The 24,955-nt window shown below is 35.7% G+C and overlaps 1 protein-coding gene across 4 annotated transcripts in view; it reads left to right on the top strand.

Moving 5' to 3' along the window:
* Ctnna3 (catenin alpha 3) overlaps window positions 1-24,955 on the top strand; it is a 1,561,788-nt gene that overhangs the window by 795,460 nt on the left and 741,373 nt on the right. For all 4 annotated transcript variants that reach the window (XM_010605540.3, XM_033766563.1, XM_033766562.1 and 1 more), the window contains one exon: window positions 19,559-19,639. In XM_010605540.3, coding sequence (XP_010603842.1) covers window positions 19,559-19,639 — 81 coding nt within the window. The remainder of the gene's footprint in view (window positions 1-19,558; window positions 19,640-24,955) is intronic.

Below are 24,955 nucleotides of genomic sequence, written 5' to 3' on the forward strand. Positions count from 1 at the left end.
ATATACACACACACACACACACACACACACACACACATACATACGTGTATATACACATATATCTAATTTTTTTTTTTGTGGTACCGGGGATTGAACTCGGGTCCTTGTGCTTACGAGGCAGGCCACCGAACCGCTGAGCTAAATCCCCGGCCCCTGGAATAAATATTTTTTAAACTAATTTTTTTCTAGGCATGGCAACTCTTGTAAGTAATCCTAGATATATGAAAAGCTGAGGCAGAAGTATTGCAAATTGGAGTCTAGTCTAGAAAACTTAGTGAGACCCTGTCTCAAAATTTAAAATATGAACTGCTCAGTGATAGAGGGCTTGTCTAGCATGTGTGAGGTCCTGGTTCAATAACCAACACTGCAAAACAACTGTAACAACAACAACGCAATCTGATAAACTAAATTTAATTTTGTACATTTAAGATATACTACATATGATATTATAAGATTCATCCTACATATAATAAAGTGGTTACTACAGTGAACATTTAATCCATCCCCCACAGGTACTCACTTTTTACTCCCTCTGACAAGAGCATCTGTAGTCTACTCATTTGACAAAAATCCTGAGTGTAATTTATTATTACTAACTATAGTCCTCATGCTGAGCATTGTTTTCAACTTGGTTATACTACATATTTGCTGCTCTAAATCCTTTAACCTCCATCTCTTTATTTCCTCCATACATCCTAATCCTGATAACTCTATTTTATTCTCTCTCTCCTATACACTTTACCTAAATATTCTATATAAATCACATTATACAATATTTTTCTTTCTGTATCTGGCTTTTTTCACATATAATATTGTCCTCCAAGTCTACACATATTGTACCAAAAGGTAGAATCTCCTCCTTTATAAGAAGAATAATATTCCATTATATATATATATATATATATAATTTTTTGTGTGTCCGTGTGGCCAATAATGGACCACTTAGATTATTTCTAGTTCTTGTATATTATGAATAACTCTGCATTTGACCTATATATGCAGAACTTTTTATGAGGATGATTTTCATTTCCTTTGGACATGTGCCCAGAAGTGGGATTGCATGATCATATGAAGGTTCTTCTTTAATTACTTTAGGACTTCCATATTATCTTCTATAATGGCTACACCAACCTATATTTCTAATACTGTACCAGAATTCCTTTTCCTCTGCACCCATGTTAACATGACCCCCCTTTCTGTCATTTTGGGACTCAAACCCAGGAACATTCTACCACTGAGCTACATTTTCCCAGCCCCTTTTTAACTTTTGTTTTGTTTTGTTTTTAAACTTTGAGACAGGGTCTCTTTAAGTTGCCCAGGCTGGCTGTGAACATGTGATCCTCCTCCCTCCAACTCCGAGGATCTGGGATTAGAGGCATGTTCCACTGTGTTCAGCTTCTCTTATTTTTTGGTAAAAGTCATTCAAGCAGGGTGAGGTTAGGTATCTAATAATAGTTTTGATTTTCATTTCCCTGTTGATTAGTGATGTTGAACAGCTTTATCAAATACATGTTGACATTTTTACATCCTTTCTGGAGAAATGCTATTCAAGTACTTCACTTTAGAGTTGGAGGGAGATTACCTACAGCTAAGGACTCTCAGGGACCCACAGCAGCTCAGGTTCGGTGAACCAGGTTGTAGCTATGACTCTGACTAGGGAAAAAGCACAGCACTAGCCTGGAACAGAATATAGCTGAAGCTTGTGTACCCAAGCTAGTAGGGCACAATGGGATCTCAGCTTCTGGGGTTGAAGCACCATGTCGTGGTGATTCTGGACCCTAGGATGGTGGGACTCAGAAATATGGGAGACTCTCTGAAATCATGAGTAATCAGAATGGTCTTTGGGCCCTGGAGTGCAGAGCACCAGAATGATCACTATTGCCCAGCAAGAGGATGTCTCAGCAGCTCAGACTAGCGATCCTTAGAAGAGGCTAATATATTAATATAGTTTCAGTAAAGTGGAAAACAACAATTGTTTGAATTTAGGGTGGGGCCTCTTAGCTCAGCGAGTAGTCTGTTTCCTGTAACATTCGGTCTGGTAGGGAGTAGCTGCTCAGGTCAGCCTAGACCCTGATTCTCTGGAAGCAGGGTATCACTAGGGGTACAGTGGGACATGATTGATCCGGGTGGCCAAGGCACCACTTTCCCAGGAGTCAGTGTACTGCTTCCTCAGTCCGTGAGGTGCAAGGAGCAGCAGAGACAGGAAGGAGATGGAACCTCTTATGTCAGCTTGGCCCTGTGGGGTTTGGGTGTGATGGACTACCAGGCAAAGCCTCGGGGATGAAAGGATGCTATGGACAATCACTTCCAGAGCAAGATATACTCTAGAAGTGTCTCCAGCTCTTGGATGGCACAATGTAGTAGCCCTGGGGTCAGGATAGAACGTTGGCTCCTTATCTATACAGGAGTGCTGTATAGATTTCAGGCTTCCCCTTGAGGTGGTCTTAGTGCTGGTGAGGAGGTTTAGAGAGTTCTCAATGGTAAGGGTATAGGTGTTGATGGAGGCTGCTGGTGTCCTCTTGCTTGCCTTTTACATGCAAAAAGAATTCCCACCTGGGTTTCAGTTGATTCCACCTAGAGGATAGGGTGGTGGAGGTAAGATGTGTCCATCTGTTTTTCATGTGGCCATCCGGGCTTGCTGTGCTTTACAGGGCTTCTGGCACTCCTACATATATTTGTTACTCATTGATTTGGCTGTCTTTGTTGGGGGAACAAATGTTAACATGAAGAGCTTTTCTTTGGCTGTCTTGCTGACATCACTCTGAAGATTTTCTTTTGAAGCGATAGTGTGGATTTTACATTTGATTATTCTTTTAGCAGGGTTCTGTGTGAATCTGAGGCAGGCAACTCTGGCTGGACTCAGTGCCTTCTGGTCGTCTGCCTTTGGATGCTCTTCTTTCCCCTTGACTGACTTGAGTACCATTGTCAGGCCCCACTGAGAGTGGCCATTAGTTATGTATTTCATAAGAAACCACTTTCCTCCCACGGTTCTATCCCAATAACATATATTCGACATGTGAGATTCTTGTGCAACTTAAAATCAATTTAAGACATTAACAAAATCAAGTAAAATACAGTAATAATATTTTTCTTTCTCAGGAGAAGAATAAATTCTTCCCCTAACTGAGGTTGAAGAAACAAGCAGAGCCCCAACTAGGTTCTAATCAGCAATTTGAAAGTAATTCATAATGTGGGCATTGATTTAAGTGCTCAAGTACTAAGACTCAAGAACCAGGGGAGTTCAAATGTTTGAGGGCAAGAGAAGATGAATTACCCAGCTAAAAAAGAAGACATAATCCTCTGCCTACTCTGTCAATAGTTTGGTCGATGCCTATCTATTAGGAAAGATTTGTTTTATTCATTCGATGGATGCAAATGCTAATCTCTTGTGGAAACATCCTTGAAGACATACCCAGAAATAATATTTTACCAGTTATCTGGATATGCCTTAATGTAGTCAAACTGATCAGAAATGGATCACAGGTGATTTTAAGGGTTCCTTGGAGGTCCTCATCTCATCTGTAATAGCCATGGTGTGAGTTACCTGTTCTTCTGCAGTTGACTGCTTATGGATAAAATCCAGTTGTTTCTATAATTTAGCTTTCCTGTGTTTTGTGTTTACTAATCTAGACAGCAATCTTAGAAGAATCAAGAAGACTCCAGGCTGACTTTTTTACCCATAGTCACTTATGGGCATAGAAAATGCTCAAACTTTGGAGTTCAGTAACCTCTTTTATTTATTCATAAGCAACTAGCCAGCCACTTCCCACCACCAGTTCAATTTTGTGGAAGACATTATAGTTGCCCTCAGAGCCTTAGCAATCAGAAACGCCAACTATGTGTTTTACATGGCCCCCTTGAAACCTCACCTAACAGACTGGTGAGAGTGAAGAGTAGGAAGGATAGGAATCTCAGATTATCGTTCATTGCAGAAATCCTCTCCAAAAGAATCTTTGCCAAGTTCTAGATATTTTGACCTTCATATCTTCACTATTATGGGTGTGAGGTTCCATTTAGAAACATACAACTGGTTTTCATTATTTCTTTTGAGAATGGTTATCTTGGTCTTGTACACCAGTGTGAAATGCTCTATGTTTATCTTGGTTCTTTACTTAAAGATAACATTTCTTTAATAAAATAGAGATGAATGGAATTTTTTCAATATTGAGTAGGAGAAAAAAGTCAATATTTTTCAAGTAGGAGCCATTGCAATTGCCATCTCCGAAGTTTTACCATATACACAGAATTTATTTTGACTGTCGATTAAATACTGTACATGTGTTTTTCCCGTTACTGATGAATACATAAATCAAATTTTATAGCACATATATTTTTAATAGGATAACAGGACTTGCTATGAAATATATTTATGCATCCTAATGTAAAGAAAATAATTACCTATGAATTATGTTCAAGGAAACTTTTCATATGTGAAATATCTTTGAAGTAGAAACTATCTTTAACTTCTCTGTATGCTGAAAAATCTGTGCCTCTTCAAGTTATAAACCTTAAAAGTGCTAATTGAGGATAGCAGTGATAGAGAATAACTGATTCAGAAAGAATACATTAATTATGCTATACTCTATAGTGTCAAAAATAGTACTGTCTATAATGCACAGAATATAGTTACTGGTGAGAGTGAAAACAGTCACCAGAATGGTGGAAATCTATCTGCTCTAGATTTTATGTTTAGACTATTAAAGTACTTTGTTAGACAGATGATAATTCAAACTTCATAAAAATTACTGTTGGCTAAATTTGATACATTGTCTCTTATTAAACTATGAAAATCTGGATTAGGAATCAAAAAAGTGATGATAAAACTTAAGAAATAGGGAATGAGAGAAGATAAAATTTTAATAAGATTAATGATATTCAATTGTCTATCTCCCAAAGCACTGCAGAAACAGAAAAAAATGTTAGGAAATAAGATTCTGTGTAAATGATGGAAATAATTTAGTTTGTATATGTAGTGTCATATCACTGTTTTTCATATTCTGGTATTGTTTTTTTAATAAAATGTCACATTGATAGGATAAAATGTGGTATTGCTCCACTTTCTTACATTGTCCTTCTATCAGCATCACAGCTATTTTCCTCACAGATGGACCCTCTCCTGAGGCTTGGTGCTGGGTCAGGCATCACAAAAGCAAAAAGACTTATAGAATGAGCCAGATCTCATTTTGAAGTATGCTAAGATCCTCTGATGATGACTCTATAAATGGTTGTTAGAAACTGAAGTGTCAGTAAACATGGAATGTACAATTTTAACTTTAATTGATATTAGATGATTTGGGAACTTTGGCCCAGATATCTATATTTTGCCTACATTGTCATCATTGACAATTATAGTATAAACAAGGGCTTAATATCCCATGTAACAAGATCCATACAATCTTCCAGAACAAGTTCTCTTCCCATAGAGCTGTATCATGTTTTTATGTTCATTCACTCATTCATTCATTCAGCTTTTAATATTTAAAATAAATCATTCAAATTAATTAATCCTGAGCACAAGTTATGGCCAACCATGACTGGAGATACAGCAGTGCATGCAGTAGTTTATATTCTTTGCCCTCAATGATCTTAAATTAGTTTTATTACTAATAAACATATATATATAAATATACATATATATATTTCTTAAATGTGAATTAGAAGGCAATCATAGATCTACATGTTTTGCAGATTATTCATTTAATTCTCACCACAAAAGCACTGTATCTGTAGGAACAGTGTTTTGATCTGTGGGATAGGTATTGGCATCCTTCACCTATAGAGGAAGAGACTGAAATTCAGCATATATAACTGCCAAGTAGTTACTTTGTTAAAAAGTTTAGAAATACTATTATGCCAGCTTTTATAGTGGTTTAAAATGAGTATTCCATCATCTATCTATCTATATATCTATCCATCTATCTATCTATCTATCTATCATCTATTATCATCATCATCATCAGTACTGGGAATTGAATACAGGAGCCTCCTGCATGCTAGACAAAAATATTGAACTCTACACTTAGCCCATAAGTGATGCTATAAATGCTGTGCAATTTACACAAAATGTCTTGAACAAATTGAGACAATATGGTTGTTTTCAAAAGCACGACCATTGAGCCCAGGGATGTAGCTCAGTGGTGCCTGCGTCACAAGCACAAGGTCCCAAGTTTGACCTTCAGTACCAAAAAACATATAAACAAACAACAAATCAAAAGCATCACCATTGTTTTAAGTTCTGTTTGGCAAATACTCCACATGATTGATCAATTAATTTTGGTTTTAAGTTAGGCAGATCTTTCTGTTTGTTTTTATTTTAAGTTGACAAGGTTTATATTATTGTTTTTGACCACTGATCTCCCAAGTTATGCATTCATTTAAACAAGTTAGAAATAACAGCAAGGAACACAGACACACACACACACACACACACACACACACACACTCCATGAGATTGACGGGTTTCCCATTGTTCTGCTCTAATAAGAACATTATAAGCTACCACTAAATAAAGCCATCATTCTATGAAAGGAATGAAAAGACTTTAACCTAAATAATGGGAATGTCCTTAGAAAAAGACAATTTTTATGGCTAAGTAATTTATTTGTTTTTGCATTTTTCTCTGCTTGAGTCTAAAACAAATGTGTGCAGATATCTTTGAAATCTGCCCTGATCCTCCAAAAAGCTTCAGTTTTTGAACCCATTTCGTTTTACTGGTATTCCACAATATGAAATAGTCACTGACCTAGGGACAGGCAAGATTTGAAATCCATAGGAGCAGGGTCAGAGCAAGTTTAGTCTAATCCTGAACCACTGAAATAATAAAGGCCATCTCTTAACTTCCTCCTAAAAACCCTGTTGGTCACAGAGTTTGTTAGATTGAATGGAAAAGAAATTCCAGCAAGAAGAGAGAGAAAAGAGTGAAGGCAAAGATTAAGGCAATTATCACTATATTTAATAGCCTAAAGTGAAACAGTGAAGGAGTCAGTGATGTCAGGAAACACAGTATCAGGTTCCTCCTAACACTTTCAGTCTCTTTCAAAGTTACGTTTGTCACTGGTACGGTTTTTGCATTTCCTGCTGCACGTGTATATGACTCTTCTTAGAAACACCTTTAAGAAAAAACGTTGTGGTTTACATCATTTTTTGGGATTCAGAGAAGATTAGTAACATCTCTAATTAAACAACTTAATATTTTTAATGGTGCAAACATATGAATATCTCTTTCATATTTGACACATACTAATTGAAACCCTACATTTAGCTAAGATAGCTGTGGTCTGGGAATAGCAAACAGTCTGGAGTGTTTTCCTGTCAGTACTTGAGTGTTCCTTACTAGGTTACTTATCAACAGAGTGCAAAAGCACCACACACCATTAGAGCTGGGAGAGATCCTGGAGATCACTCAGGGCAGTAGGCTCTTTTTATACATGCTAAGAAGGTGTGGGATGAAGGACAAGTGAGAATATTCAGCTTAGTTAAGAATGCATACAGACCTTATTTTAAAACTTACATTTTCTGATCCAAAAAATATATTTCATACTTATTCAAGTTCATATTATATCTTTTTGGAAGGAGTTATGATAATAGTTTTTGAATAAAACACTGATCAGATATTTCCTAAGTAATGGGATAGATATTAATTACTTGTATTATAAGCACAAATATTGATTTTGATTATAAAATAGGATCAAATTTACTATTAATAAGTGTGATTGATATTTGACTTACTCATTTTATATCATTACCCGAATGCCAAATACAATAGTACATACCAGTGTTATAGATTTGATCATTTAAAAAGTGAGGCAGAGTATAAATAAAAATAAAGTTTCACGTCTATTATAAATGAAATAAAAAGACTAATGGAAACATAAATGTGAAGATCCATAGTTTCTGTTTTATTGTGGGGTCCAGAAGAGTCAAGAAGCTGATGCAGAGAATGAGACAACTGAGCTGAGCCAAATAGTGAATAAGAATCTTCCTGTTTGGTGAGATGACAGATTCTAGGGTAAGAATCCAGAAATGCAGCTGTTATCAACAATGGTGACACAAATGAGAAGTGTAATAACTGCTAACACTTCTTGAACCTTCTTTGCCAGATCTTCTATATCCTTTATGCCTTTATTCCTTACAATAATCCTATATTATAGTCAGTATAGTATTTACATCTTACAGGCAAAGAAATAGATTTTGAGAGATTAAGTAACTTGCCTAAGGACACAATAGGTGTCAAATGATGAAGCTCTGATTCAAACACAGTGCACAGTGTTAACTGGCTCCATAAACTTATATTCCACTCATTGTATTTTAGAAATACGTTTATGTAATTTAGATGCTAAATATAACAATTTGGACTTAAGTTACACACAACACATTCAACTTGCTACAGCACAGTGAATGTTTTTTCATTCATTAATTTTATTGGTACATTTTAGATAGAAAATATGCTGACAATTCATTATTGGTAATTTTTACCTTTACATAAGAAAATTTTTTTCTCACGTTTTCCCATTCTCCTGCCCTCCCTTCAACACTGCCACCCCTCCCTAATTACAAAGACTTTGTTTCCATTTTTCCCCTTTCTCATATTTATTCCTTTTTCTTCTTCTCTTTCCCCTACCTTGCCACATCCACTTCCCCTCTGGATCTTTTCTTCCTATATACATTTTGATCCTTATTTACACTTCATTTTCTCACATCAGAGAAACTATTTGATATTTACACATATATGTCCTGTTTATTTCACTTAAGAGTATGGCCTCAATATGCATCCATCTAGTTATAAATGTCTCTAGTTTCTCACTCTTAATGGCTGATAAGTATTTCATTTTATTAAAAAAAACCCATATTTTCTTTATGTAGTCTCCAGTTGATGGGCAATTGGGCGGTCTCCCAGTTTTATCTATTACAAACTGTGCTTCTTTGAACATGGATGCAAATATACCACTGTGATATGATGCTTTTGATTCTTTTGGAAAGAAACCCAGCAGGGGAATAGCTGCATCAAATGGGATCTCTAATACTAGTTTTTTGAAGTTCCCATGTACTGATTCCCACAGTGGTTACACCAGTCTGCACTCCCACCAACAATGAAGAAGGTTCCTATTCCCCCACACTCCTGCCAGCATTTGTTATTAGTTGATTTCATCATAACAACCATTCTTTCTGGACTTTCTGGAGTGAGGTGGAATCTCAATGTTGCTTTCATTTGCGTCTCTCTCTCTCTCTGTCTTTTTTTTTTTTTTTGTATCAGGGATCGAACTTGGGTCCCTGCGCTTGCAAGGCTGGTGGTAGAACCACTGAGCTAAATCCCCGGCCCTCATTTGCATCTCTTGAGGTTGAACATTTTTTCATATATTTATTTTCTATTTGTACTTCTTTGTCAGAGAAATGTCCGTTCATTTCAGATGCTCATTTTTAGATTGGTTCTTTAAATTTGGGAGTTCTGATTTTTTTAAGTTCTTTATATATTCTAGATAGTAGATCTTTGTCTGAGGAATGAGTGATAAAATTTTTTTCCCACATTGTGGGTTATCTCTTCACATTTTTGGTAGTTTCTCTTGCTGTGCAGAAGCTTTTTAATAAAAAGAGTCGCCACTTATTGATTCTTTGTGCTGGTTCATGTGAGACTGAGATTTTTTTCATGAAATCTCTTCCTACACCTCTCTTCAAAAGTTCTAACCTCTCTTCTAGCCAGTTTAGTATAGTGAATTTTGACCTGATCTAACTATTTTACTAAATAATCTCCTAAGGCCATATATTTAAGATCACTAAACTTTAGTGTCTTCATATGCAGATGAAGAGTTGCTGTAAATAGCACTTTACACAGTATATGTAAAGTACTGAGATGTAGTAGACTTGTAATAGAGTGATGGCTTCCTCTCAGTGACACTGTCCTACCCTCATGTAGCAGGCAGCTATACAAGTATGACATCCTACTTTCTCAAATGATACAAAAATTTGACACATATAGTCTACAGCCTACTTTCCTTGATAGTATGATTTCTTAAATAATTAAAATATTTATTTTTAGCACACCTGAAAATGAGATTTTTTTCCTATTTATGAGGTACGATATGATGATTTGATGCTATCATTGTGAAGTATATGTAATATATAAATCACAGTAAGTATACCTACTATCTCACATGTTTATCTTTTCATTGTAGTGAAAATGGCCAAAATTTTTTCTTCTTGCTTTTAAAATCTATACTATGTTACCATTATCTATAGCCATGCAGTAGAACATCAGAACTTCTTATTTTCATCTAAGTATACAGTGTGGTCCTTTAACTTATGACTGGCCTCACATATGAGCAACTTGGATTTACTTCCAGAATTTTACTTTTAACTTACAATCAAAGCCTTGAGTTATGACCTGAATGCCAGATGCATGTGCAATTGTAAATAAAGTGTATATAAATGTATATAAATGTCAGTCTGAGCCCAGATGCACATGTTCGTGGGTGTGATTCTGGTTAGTGCTTTATACCATTGCTATTATTATTGCTTTCAAATGGCCCTCCAAAAACTGGAAAAGAAGCTAAGGAAGGAAGAGAAGGAAAAGGAAGAAACCACAAATAAAAAAAGAAGGAAATTGTGGAGAAATATGGGGCTGGTGTTTGTGTGACTAATATCACTAATATGTCCAGCGTGTCAAAATCCGCTGTCTTGAACATCTTACAGAGAAAAGATTTATATAAGGAAGCTAGTGTGGCTAAAGGTGTTACTCAAATTAGTAAGTCAAGATCAACAGTGTCAGATGAGGTAGAAATGTTATTATTAGCATGAATAAACAAAAGGCAGAAGACATGCTATAGCATATCTGAGTCTGTAATTCATGAAAAAGCTAGTGCTATAAATGCAGATCTCATAAAGGATTATTTATCAATGACTGATAGTGGGTGAAAAATTTCATGCCAGTAAGGGTTGGTTTCACAATGTTAAAGTGAAACTGGAATTCATAGCTTAACCAGACATGGTGAAGCATCCAATCCTAATAAAGGGGCTGCTTAAAATTGCATACGCTACTTTGAAACAATGGCACAGAGAAATGGCTTTTGCTCTCATCAAATTTTCTACTGTGATGAAACTGGTCTTTTCTGGAAGAAAATGTTCAGGAGAACATACTTTACCCAGGAAGAGAAGAAAATGCCAGACCACAATCCTATGAAGAATAGGCTAACCTTACTTCTGTGTGCAGTGCAAGTGATGAGTTCAATGTAAATCTTTTTACCACTCTGAGGCCCCTAGAGTGATCAGGAAACATAAAGTCATGAAGAATAAGCTAAGGGTCATGTGCAGATCTATGGCAAAAGCTTGGGTAACAAGAGTACATTTTCTCGAGTGGATCATGGAGACTTTCTGTCCTAGGGTTAATAAATACCTGGAGAATAAAGGTTTCCCGCTCAAGGCTCTCCTCATCATGGACAATGCTCCTGCTCACCTGTGAAATTTGGAAGAAGAATTGGTTTAAGAATTCCCATGAATCTCAATCTAGATCTCATCATTGAGATCCCACCTAATTCAACTCCTCTATTGCAACATAGATCAACAAGTTATAGCTGACTTTAAGAAGCTATGCACCAAGGAACAGTTCCTGAAGTTTTTCCAGATGGTCTCAGATACATATTTGACTCTTAAAGAGTTCTGGAATGAACACTGCAACACCATTTTCTTTCTTTCTTTCTTTTTTTTACAACACCATTTTCTGTGTGAGGCTAATTAAGAAATCCTGGACGAATGTCTCTCTAAGAACACTGAGATCTGCCTGGAGGAAAATGTGGCCTAAAATGATACAGGAGAGAGACTTTGAAGGCTGTGTAGAGGAGCCTGAGCCTTCAATTGACCCCGTGGTTCATGATATTGTCACTAGAGCAGAGTCCATAGGCTTGCAGGTAGACAGTGGTGATGTTGAAGAACCAGTGAAGAACACTCAGAGGAACTGTCTACAGAGGAACTTCAGCAACTCCTGGCTGAGCAACACAGGATGGCAGCTGAGGAGCTTTCCGAAGAGGAGTGGGAATATCAGTAATCAGTGTGGCAAAGTTCTTCTGAAATAAAGGAAATCCTGAAAAAATGGACAGAGATGCAAATACTTGTAGAGAAGGCTCACACAGAAAGAGAAAATGCCAATCGCTGCATTCACTTGCTTAGTGAAAATGTCGTGTCATATTACAGAACAGTGTTAAGAAAAGACAGAAACAGACCACCTTAGACTAGATTTTAGTTCTGAAAAGATTGAGACCCAGTGAGCCAGAAGCACATCCTAGAAGGCTACAGACTCTCCTAAAGAGAGAAAGGACACTGGAGAGCTAGACTTCTGATGTTCTTGTGGAAGGGGACTCTGCTTCCAAACAATAATCACCTTCCACTTCTTCTTCCCTTCCTGCAAGTCAAAGATGTTAACTTGAATGGTGGAGTGGTCAACTTGAGTTTCACCTTGAAAGGTGAAATTGTTTCTGGTAAACTAGGAGCATTTTGTAACATTCTGGTGAGTACATTCAGAAAATTATTGGTGTTTCTGGTAGACTATACACATTATAAAACCCTTTTATATCATTAAAAGTCAATTAAGGGTGCTTTGGGAGGTTAGGAAAGCATTATGAATATTTCCATTATGTCTTATTGGAAAAATAGACTTACAGTCAACTTGAGTTACAACCAGACCTTGGGAACAAATTGAGTTCATAAGTCAAGGGTCCACTGTATTTTAGTACCTGCTCATCATCTTATCCTATTCTTCCCTCTCATTCTCCCAGTCTTTTGAACTAACATTCTACTCTTTCTTTTCCTCATGAGTTTTTTGGTACATTTTAGGTATACAGTGCAGTTACATTCATTATTGAGAATGTTAGAAGTTGAACTAACATTCTACTCTTAACTTCATCTGTGAAGTTTTTCAGATTCTACACATTAGTGAGATCATCCAGTACTTGTCTTTCTGTCCCTGGCTTATTTTACTTAACATAATGGTCTTCAGTACCATCCATGCTGTTGTTGTATGGATTCTAATGTCTAAATATTATTCATATATATATATATATATTTATATTACACACACACACACACATATATAATTTCCATCCCTCATTTGATGGACTCAGATTTCCTCTATTACTTGGGTGGCTGTTTTATATAGTATTTCAGTAAACATGTGTGTGTAGCTATCTCCTAACATACTGATTTTTTTTCCCTTTGGATAGATACCTAGTACTATAGTGATATTTCTAAATTGTATGGCAATTCTATTTTTAATTTTTTTATGGAAAAACTACTACTCTCCATAATGAATGTATTAATTTATACTCTCACTTAACAGTGTACAAGGGTTTTCTTTTCTCTGTCCACACTATTCACATCTTCACCAACACTTGTTATTGTTTGCATTTTTTTATGATAGCCATTCTTTGGGGTGATGTATTATCATGGTTTTTATTTAAATCTCCTTCATGATGGGCACTTTTTTTTTTGCATATTCGTTTGTCGTTTGTATGCCTTCTTCAGAAGAGTGTCTATTTAGGTTTACCATCCAATTTTTAAGCATATTAATTTTTTGTTGTCGTTGCGCCTATTGAGTTTTTTGAGTTCCTTATATATTCTGAACATTAGCTTCTTATCGAAAGTATAGTTTACAAATACTTTTCCCATTATATATGTTCTCTTTTTACTCTGTCATTTCCTTTACTGTGCAGGGGCATTTTAGTTCAAAGTAACCACCTCTTTTTGGCTTTTTTTCTGTTGCTTTGGAGTCTTACAAAAGTCATTGTACATTCCAATGTCCTGAAGGGCTTCTTTTTTCTGACAGTAGTTTCATATTATTCTTATATGGCTACTTTGTAAAACATTGCTTCAAATGCAGAGTTAATTTTTTTTGTTTTTGTTTTATTTTCATATCAGAACTCCTGATTAGAAAGATTACTTAGCATGCCCTGTTCTGACATGCCACTCAGTGCAACTGCATATTAAAAGAAGGGATTTTATGTTTTATGCTTGTCTATTTGTATATCTTTCATGCCTGAGAAAATGTGGACTAGAATCTGTTGCCTCTGTTATCTGTTAAGCATAAAATATTTTTAAAGCTATTTCTATAGAGAAGAACTCAGTTTAAGGCCATCATATTTCATGTTTAGCATGAAATAAAGTTTTTCCTCTAAAAGGCAAATATTTCATTTTAGGCTTGAATAAAATGGCATATACATAAAAACTAAAATTACATGACAACAAAATAATAACAAAAATATTTCCCTGCTGTTTAAATTGAAAATAGGATCCTCTGCATTTTTTCATTTGATTATGAATTAGATAAACTTTTGCCTTTTCCTTAGTATTTGAGGCTTTATAGTTTTCTGTGTTAAACATCATGGCCTTTCTATTTCAAATGTTTCTTTTTATTTGTACTATTTCAAGTTTATATTATACATACATTTCAATAAATTTTAAATATTTATGCAAGAAATTGAACAATAAAAGTAAAATATTATTGTGTAATTCTTTTTAGAGAAGGTGGCCATTTCCTAGAATTTTAAAGTTAGAGCAGAAAATAAAAACAATTAGGGGAAACACTTTCTTTTACAGGTTTGGAAATTAATGCCGAATAATGATAGGGGATTTGTCAAAATCATATCCCATTTTTTATTTCTCTATTTTTCTATAAATAAGTCTCAAGTTCGTACTATGTACAAAGCACTGTGCTCAATGCTATGAGGGATAAAATGTATGCTAGAGGTTTTTCTTCTCAAGGATATTAGAGACTAGAGAGAGACACACATAGAGGCACACAGTTAACAATAAGGCAAGTAGTAATGAAGTAAGCTTTCCACAGGCCCTTTAATAATTCTAAGAAACTATCATTCCTGTGTTCAACAGGTTCTCCCTGAAAATGATTATTTCGGTTCACAGGAGCTCACCCAGGCCATCGTCACTTCTGGAAACCTGGACAGTAAGCCTAGATCATTCTCTTTCCTTTCCTTGCCAACATTTGCCCATCATTCCCCTACATCTGCCTATGTACTCATACCAGTCCTTAAATCATTGTCCTGATTGTCACTGCATTAGTTTCAACAGTTTTCATCTCTTGTAGACTATTACTGAGATCTTCTAATTTTTCTCCTTATTTTGATTCTTTTTTTTTTCCAGCTTTAATTGAGTTTATTGGTACATTTTAGGGATAAATGTTGGGATCTTGTGCCTCTACATAGCAAGTCTTGATTCTCATTTTTCCCCTTGCCCCTGCCCTCCCTTCACCCCCTCCTCCTCTCCCCATCTACAAACACTTTATTTCCATCTTTTCATTATCTCACATTTTTTTTCTTTTCCCTTATTACCCTTCTTATTTTGATTCTTTTTTTTTCCAGCTTTAATTGAGTTTATTGGTACATTTTAGGGATAAATGTTGGGATCTTGTGCCTCTACATAGCAAGTCTTGATTCTCATTTTTCCCCTTGCCCCTGCCCTCCCTTCACCCCCTCCTCCTCTCCCCATCTACAAACACTTTATTTCCATCTTTTCATTATCTCACATTTTTTTTCTTTTCCCTTATTACCCTTCTTATTTTGATTCTTGATCTCCTCAAATGCATTGTGTAGACCGTAGCCAGTTTGCTGTAATTGTCTGACTGTAACACTCGCTTGATTAAATTGTATGACTCCCAGTCTTCTACAGGATCAATCTCTTCTCTTGGTGTAGCAAAGACCAGCAGGGTCAGGCCTCCCCTCATACTTTTTATATTTGGTATCAAATATTCTGTAAAGACCTTTACCTTTGCTCAGGGTCTCACTGTACCCAGTCAAGATTCTCTTCTAGAAAGTAAGTATCTCAAGACTTAAATGCTTCATTTGTTGGTTTCCTCTCTTTCTATTTTATTCTAATCTAACTGAAAGGTGACTTGCATAAAAGTAAGAACTCTTGCATGTTTGAGAACACCATCCAATAGATGTTTCTGTAATAATGGACATGTTCTATATCTGTAGTGTATAATAAAGTAACCACTGGACATATGGTAATTGAACACTTCCAATTGAGGAACTGAACTTTTAATGTTATTTAATTTTAATTGACTTACATTTGATTTTAAATAGCCACAGTTGACAAGAGACTGCATATTAGATGATGCAATGTTAGAAAGCTCTCGTAGGCAGGGCCTCAACAAGAAACAGATGGAACACTCAGATTAGAGTATTTAAGGAGATTTTATTTATGAAGAGACTTTTTCCAAATGTGTGGGCACATTTAAGGGAACCATGAGAGACTGCAGTTAACTGTGCTTAGTTACATGGGGTCAATGATGAGACAGAATTCATGGAAAGATTCCTAGTTAAAATTGTAGAAGTATAAACCTGGATAACATTGGATCAGTATTTGTGATATGTAATAATAATTTTCATAAAACTTCATTGAATAAACCCACGTTTATTCTTTTAAATAAAGTCTTTCCTTACAGTTTTTTTTTCTGATGAGGAATGTGAATGCTTTCTGTGGGCCATGTTGATGCATGCATGTTTTCTCAGTTCTTTCTCCCTGACTTTCTCTCAAAATTGTCCCTTTTCATTAGCAAGGTTTTCGTGACTTAATGATGGCTCCTTCAAAGATTCCTTGAAGGAGCATTCTCTCCCCTGAGCACTTGGGATATAGGCAGGATCTGACTGTTATCTATGGTTTTATTTTAATATCCTGCTCTTTCCTTCTCTCATCTCAGAACACAGAATTCTCTTTCAGTCCTATCTCATTGCTTGATGATTTGTTAAGCCTTTGAAAACAGAAGGAATGAAGGCTTTTAAACAGGATGGGGATATTTCTCCGTGCTTTATTTATTTTTATGCCATGCAAAAGGAATAAAGAGGTATAAAATGTCTCAAGTGAAGCCAAATAAAACTGGATAGCTAGAGCAAAGACCCATTAAAAAGCTGGAGGTGAAAGAGAAGAAAAGTATTGGTAGTTGGGGGTGGGGCATGGAGGGAGATAAAAGAAAGAAGGGAGAACTTTACTGTGTAGTGTAAGGGTTTACACTAGTGTAAGAGCTTATTATTACTGAAAGATAAAAATGTCTTTGACCCAAAGAGACATTTTAAACTAAGGTTAAACTCTGGGTAGAAATTAGAAAATCACCTTTAAAGTTTTTATTGAAGCTCTCCATGGGTCACCTCCTGTCATCTTTATTTAAGTTGCATATGTTCTGCTGCTAGGTCTGAAAAGGCTGACATCTTTTAGTTGTTTTAGTGAATCACATCACAGAAGCTAGTGAGTTTTTACAGGCAATACAACAGGAGTGTGGGAGGGATGTAGGGGAATAGTTTCTTTGTTCTACTCCTGTCCCCTTTTTGATGGTCTCTGCTTTCATGATGTGTAAAGAAATATAACCATGAGCTAATAAAGCATTAATCTAGAGAATAAAGGTGAAGTTCTTCAAGTAAAACTAGAAACTGTCTCCTAGCCCATTGTATATTTATACCACTCCCTCACGCAGCCCTGAATTGACTCTTCATAATTCCCCACTGGTAGTATGGAGGATGCTGGCAGAAACTGGACAGTAGGCATAGTTTCCACATGGGTGGATACATTGCTAGAATTGCTCTAATATTTAGAATTTAATTTGTTCTCCGGCAAATGACGTACCTCCAATATCATGTATCTCTGCTTTGCTTTTCTCCCATTCCTTCACTAGCCAAAGTTTTCATCATGTACACATTCCCCAATCTCTTTAAAAATGTCATAAAGACTCTGTTGTCTTGTACTATGTCTCCTGATAGGTGGCTGTGAGAAATGTATGGTATCAATTTTTGGTTATGATAGTGGCTGGGAGTTTGGTATTGGAATTTAGTAGATAAGAGTTCACAGTTGTTAAACATACAATGTGTAGGATATTCTCAAAGGATAGTCTGTTTTTCACACTTTAGATATTCTTAACACTCACATAGAAAAATTCTACAATTGAGGTTGAGGTGAGTACCGATGACTTTAGCTAACAGAAGACTTAAACTGTGCCTTGAGGGCTACATACTAAAACTTTCTCCAAAGTCTAGTAGTGTAGCTTTCTGGCATATAGTAGGCCCCCTATTAAACTATTTTGTGGGGCTTTTCCCCCATTATGTTTATTGGTGCATTTAAAGCAAACAAAACAGTTACATTTATCATCAGGATCTTGTACCTTTATATTTTGTGTTTTTAATGAAGTGGTTCACTTATAAATTAGTTAACTCCATTTAATATGTCCTATGTATGATACCATTGGAAATAGAAAAAAAATGTTAAGATATGTTAGTCCATATCAGCATTGTGAAGGGACTCTTACAGTGCTGAGCATGCACAGAAAAATAATGAATAAAATAGGAAATGCTACTGACACAGGAAAGGTGAGTGTTTACTTTTGAGCTGGTTTCTTGGGGGAATTCTTCAGGGAAACCATTGAGGAATAGAAAGGATTTGAGTAGGTGTTGGGAGGTGCTTTCTGAAGTGAGGAACGTTGCTACTATAAGGATAGTGATTGAGAAGTTGTGTCAGGGTATAAGACTGCACAGGTAGTCTAAGGCAGAAAGGTAGGTGGTCTTCAATTTCTTGTTAGAGTCTTCCATTTGAAGGTGTGGGTCTCCATGTGTGTTTAGTGACGAGGACATGTTTGCCGTGCTACCTAATGGTGTGCACTTGCCTCAGTGCCCTTTGTCACAGAGTCCATGCTGTTCGCTCCCTCAGTTATCAGCTCTTAAAACCACCTTCCTGATTTTCAAGGTCTCTCCTTAAGAGCGTTTTTCAGTTTATTAATTTAAAAGCAGCAATATTCCTAGAGGTGAATCACATAATATTTTTTTCCAATTTCTTTTATATGAGACGTCACTGAAAAGTATGATTACATTCAATCCAATTGTCTCCCACAAAAATAATATGTAGAAAGTATCAACCAAGGTGACTCTATGCGCTAACTAGACTAAAGATTTAGGTTAAGGATGTAACTGGGAGAATTGTTCTGATGAAAGAATGAAAAGGTGTTGCACAAATTATCTCTAAAGAGCCAAAAACAGCATCCAGTTCTTACTTAAAACAATTTGTTCTTGGAATGTTGTCAGCTAAAATTGTGGTCAACTTTTGCAAATTGTATGAATTTGCACTGCATATTTTATTTAGTGTTTAGCAAAACTCCAATATGGCTCTGCATAACTTACACAGTACACCATGAAAATGACTTCAGAAACTCCTACAGAAGTTGACAAATTGGGCATCTAATGCTTTTAAGCTAATTGCATGCGTAGTAGTTAAAGAGTTGACTTGTTCAGAATGAAGACAGGAGTTTCATGGAGATAATGCTTTGCCTCCTGCCACATTGAATATAAGCAAGCCCTGTATCAGAAATATTACAGAAGCTTAAAGAAGAAAATAATGTGAGCTTTAATCACCATTCTACTTAGTCTTAAGTGAATGTTCATGAATCATATGCAATATCATAGCAGTTTTGAAAACTATTCTTGAATTTTCAAGCTGTTATTTTCAGGAAATTTAGGGAGCAAATTGCTAAGTGATAAAGTATAATTTGATGCCATTGCTTATGTCATTTTTTTCTTCTTTGCAGGCTGGGAAGAAAGAAAGGAGCAATACCCTGAATATTGCTATAGACAACATGTGCAAGAAAACAAGAGACCTTCGCAGACAGGTGAGAGGACAGGGAGACTGAAATAAACATGCAAATAAACTTTTATTCACTGCCATGACATTTATTTCTTGTTTCCATTCTTTCCAAATTAATTTAGAACAAAGAAGAACATTTATATGTCTCTAATGTTTTTGTGGAAAATATAAAATAGAAGCAATGGTATGTGCCTTAATGTTATATATAATTTCATTTAGACCCTAGCGTTGTCCTTACCAGTTATAAGACCTTTGGCATTGATTTAATCTCTCTGAGCTTCTCTGAACCTATTAAATGGAATTCATAATACACAATAGGGCTTTGAGGGTTAAGTAAAATGAATAATAATGCCTTGTACATAGTAAGATTTTAGGAGATGTTGGTAAATTGATTCTTATCACGTTAAAAATTGAATTTATCTGCTGTCTGCCTTGCAAGCGCAAAGACCCGAGTTCGATTCCCAAATACTTATGGAAAACAGCTAGTTATTCAAACATTCCAATTCTCTTTTTTGGTTATTTTGAAGATGCTTCAAAATTGAATTTCTAATGAAAGAAATACTGCTTTTTATCTTTGGATCATGGGGAACATATTACTTTAAAGGATTTCACTAAACAATTTAAAAGTACGATTTATGTCACCAGTTAATTTTTTCTTGAAATATAACAATGTAACTATTTCCACAGACCTTTGCTTTCTGTTGCTTTCCAATGATTAATAACCAGACTTCTTTCTCACACACAACTTTTACAGGTTACCATTAACTCATAAAAGAAAGGCAAAAAGCTTTCAACGAAAAGCTTTTAATGTAATATATTTTTTTACTTCAATAGGAAGATTTAGTAAAGTGGCTTAGCAATGTTTTAATTCAAAAATAGATTTGGAGATAGAATAAGGATCCACAGACATTGAACTATGCTGTGTAAAAATACAATTTTAATCTGTGAAAATCCCAATTTCTCAACTTTATGACCTTTATATGAACGGAACGTAAGAGTTGAAAATACTTTAGTAGCACAGTTCCTTTTGTTATACGGATGAACAATCAGGCCAATACGGTGAGGCGACTTGCCTAGAGAGGATTCTTTGAGTTTGAATGGAAACTGAAACTCAGATACTCTAACTCTCTTAGTTGTTCACCCTTTTTGCTGTATGATTTTTATTCTTTTTCTTCAGGATTTCATTCCCATCTGTTCGAAGAATCATTCCAATGAACTATCAACAATTATGTACCTTATTCTTATGTCTCCCATCTATGTTACCTTCAACAACATTATGTATAAAAAGCTAATCTACATTTATACCTCCAAAGCTTCTGGAGTCATTACTTTTCTAAAAAAAAAAAAATCAAGAAAAGACAGTTACATGTGTGTTGAATTACTAGATTTAGCAAATAAAAGCACAGTATGCACAGTCAAATTTGAATTTCAGATTAGCAACAAACATGTTTTAATATAATTATGTTCCAAATATTGCACGGGGCATACTTATATAAAAATATAAGCACTTTATCTGAATTTAAAATGTAACCAGGTGTCCTGTATTTATCTTCTAATCATACTTGTTTTTCTACTTTGCTGCCATCAGTGTGATATAGAAATAGCATTGTGGATTACAAATACTTTCCTCATTGGAATTATGTTGAGTTTGTAGTATACTGCTGAAGTATGAAAATTCTATGTGGCACCTGTGGAAGGTCAATATCTCCTTCACTTCAGTTTTCCATTAATGTCTTACAACATGCCACAAACAACAGCAACCATGATTCCATCTTATGCTTTCAGGGTTTAGCTAGGGGTCAACAGGATTTTTTTCTGTAGTTTTCACTTGTGACTCTCCAGGTAGTAGTATTATAGGTAGGTAAGTTAAATAGAAATTAATATACAATTAGGGAGAGACTGAACTCAAGGAAGTCAAATAAAAAAATAAAAATATCAAAACTGGCTGGAGGCGCATTTGAAGAAGGCAAGGGTTCACTTAACTACTTCCTTAAGGAATAAATGGAAACGAGATTATACTCTAACTGATAACACCAAGTCCATTAAGTCCAGATATGAATAATATCCACTTGGGTAACCAGGACAATTTGACTCATCCCTTCCCCAAATTGTTCCTCTTTAGGGTTCATAGATAAGCCGAGGTTAATCATGCTAGTCATATGCCCTTGCTACCTCCTCTACTTCCTTAATGAATCAATATTAGCTAAACAGCTGTACTTGTAATCCTATAGATTGATTATAGTTTGACCCACATTGTGACTTTGAGGTATAAATTACCCCTGACAAAGGGCCCTGGTGGCGACTTACTCAGGACCCCTGCTGTCTCTCAGGAGTGGTTCCTATTCTCCAATAAACATTTACTACTCTTAACCTCCTTTGTCCCTTGACATTCATTCTTTGATTTCAGGGGACATGACCTCAGCATATCTGATATCTAGTAGGTTGGGAATTATAGCTCTCTTAAATCAGTAGTAGTCAAATGATGACCAAAGCTGGACTCAGGTTAGGTGTTGAGGCCTTGGTACTTTTTCCTGTTCTCTCTCTTCATGTAGTGTATAGTCTTCTAAATTCCCTCCATGTATCTTTTCCAGTAAGGAAGCCTGGATTTATGACATGATGGTTTAAGGTGCCAAGAAATGAGAGCTAGAAACTGCCACACTTAATGCCTGACCTTAAAATCTTGTTTGGCTCCAAACTCTATGGATTACCACTGGAATAAGCATCACCTACATCAGCGAGACCAGGCAGAAGCTCGGTTTCTTATAGGAGAAGTGATACGTGTGTGAACAAAAGGGAGGAGCTATTGGGAGCCATCTTTGGAAGCATCCATGTTCTTCAGGGTTGGTGAAATTAGTTGCTGTGATTCTTTCCCCCTGAATTGTTCATCCTGATGTCATACTTATTTTTAATGTTCTTTCTTCTATAGCTTTTAAAAAATCATGTCCTTCTCTTGAGCGCACCAACATATTCTTCCATTTTCTGAGAATTACTGTTCATCAACATTCTGTCACCTACTTCCCAACATGCTTGCTTCAGCATGTTTATGGAAGGTCCGTAGTATGTTCAGCTCGGAACCTTCCTCACCCTCCTTACTTCCACCTCCTAATCCCTGTTCATTAAATTCAAGACTAGTACAAATGCTACTTCTTCCATAATCCCCTTTCTACTTTTAACAGCTGATGTTTATTATTTTCTTCCTGGAGCACTTTCAGGATATGTACTTCTGTTATAAGAATGATCCTATTCCCCTCATACTTCATGTCCTTTTTAAATCTTGAAGTTTCTTTTTCCTTTAGCCTCCTCTCCCATCATTTATTTGAAAACATTCTATCTATTGAAACTCTCAATAAAGGACGGTTTTTAAACACCGGTCACTTTGTTAAGAATTGAAGCAATTAAGCATATTCTATTTTTTGTTGTCCTATAAAGTGCAGAACATATATTTGATTTCACTAAAGGCAGGTTAAAATTTTTATTTGTGTGTATTATGAAAAATTGTCAGTGCCATAGTAAGTCAAACAAAAATGAATTCTTATAAAAACAGATTCTTCAGTTCCTATGTTGCTGAATTTCTGTGTTCATTGTGTTTTCTACATTGGTAGTACAACACTAAGAAAAGGCTTAAGCTCTTGAAAGTCCTAGTTGTCATCGTGGTCATCGTCATTATATCATCATCATCATCATCCAATCATACTATTTCCCCAAGTCCTACTCCACTCAATTGGCATATCAGGCATACATTGAATTGTTAGTTGACTTAGTTCCTACTGGTTAGTTGAGCTTTGTAAGTCATATTTTGCTATTTCACTTAAAATTCCACTGATGTATCTATATATTAGTTTTTGTAGTTCCCCGAGGATTACTTTTCCCTGCAACACTTTTTCTGCTTTCCATTTTCTTCTGCTTATAATTTTATTCTTTCTCTTCTCTTGTTTGGTAATTGTGGTGGGGCTTTCACATAGTTTTCACATATGGCTTTCACTTTTAGGTTTCAATTGTAGAAAAATATATTTTATTTGAGGTCCCGAAACACTTATATCAGTGGGAAATAGAAAAATTGATGTTTCAAAACCTTTTATTAAACTGTAGAGAGGAAGATGAAAATCCCCTCAGTTTGGTTTTGTTCTGACATCTTTCATGTCTGACTACAAGCAGGTATTTATTGAACATGCATAACTCTAACTCCTACTGGCTTCCAGTAATTTAAGATTTTAGCACAGTGGCTTCTTTTTCTGCATTGGCATGTTAGATTCTTCTTTAACTTTTTTTAATGTTTCTAAGTGAAAGGAATGCAAACGCCATTGGTCAGGATAATAATATAGAAATAAATAAGATAAAAGATACAGAAGTATTATACAAATAGATGATTGTGCAATGAAATGAAAAAGTCCTATATGAACAGATTAGAACATACAACGAATGTTGCTTAGCCTGACCCTTTAGTACTTCTGTATCTTGTCTCTATCTGCATATCAAGTTCTCTCTTATCATAATTCCTCTTTTACAATCAGCACAATGTTGGGCATAGCAGACTCATAGTGCTTTTCTAAGCAGAAGTGTCATACTATGATCAACAAAGTTAATGTAAGATGTTGGAATCTCTTACCTGATGAATGATCAAACCTTAACAAGAAACAAAGGCACTTGCTCTAGCATGGATTTCTGTTGAAGTAGCAACCACAGGACCTTAATAAAGGTAATTTGTTTAGGAGGTGATTCCTATGAACAAGTATAAGAGAACATGAAAAGTGAGATGGGGAAAAGAAAGGGTATGTTCTTGAGATTGCTGCTATAGGTAACGGGAAGTTGAGGATTTCCTTCTCTCTAATTTATCTGACTCATGGATGAAGGCTAGGAACTTTATCCAGTAGCTCCTATTCTCATTGGTAATGGTTGCCTCCAGGGCTGTGCACTCTTCTGGATTTCCAAGGTATGTTTGTGCTTTGAGTAAAATTTCACAGAGACTTGGAACTGTTCTCGAGATGGAATAATAAAAGAAGCATGACAGGTTTTCAAAGGACATGAAACTGTTCCCCACAGCTAAAGTCAAAGACAGGTCCAGAAGATGAAAAGTAAGGCATCAAAAGACATCTAATGTAGTACATAATCATAACTATGAAGGTAATGGATCAGGGATCCGTAAGTCAGATAGAAATAGTGAGAAAATTGTGATTTTTATTGAATTAATAATGTGATTTGTCATTTAGGTAGATTAGGATGTTTTCCATGGGAGAAATATCTCATTCCCTGTCTGTTCTGTGCTGTCTCTTAAAAGTTTCATGGATCTCAAGTACATGCCATGATTTCTGGCTCCTTCTGTCATGGAACAAAAATTAAAGAG

This window comes from Fukomys damarensis, unplaced genomic scaffold, assembly GCF_012274545.1.
Source record: "Fukomys damarensis isolate Sample0158 unplaced genomic scaffold, DMR_v1.0_HiC HiC_scaffold_20, whole genome shotgun sequence".
NCBI classification, from domain to species: Eukaryota; Metazoa; Chordata; class Mammalia; order Rodentia; family Bathyergidae; genus Fukomys; species Fukomys damarensis.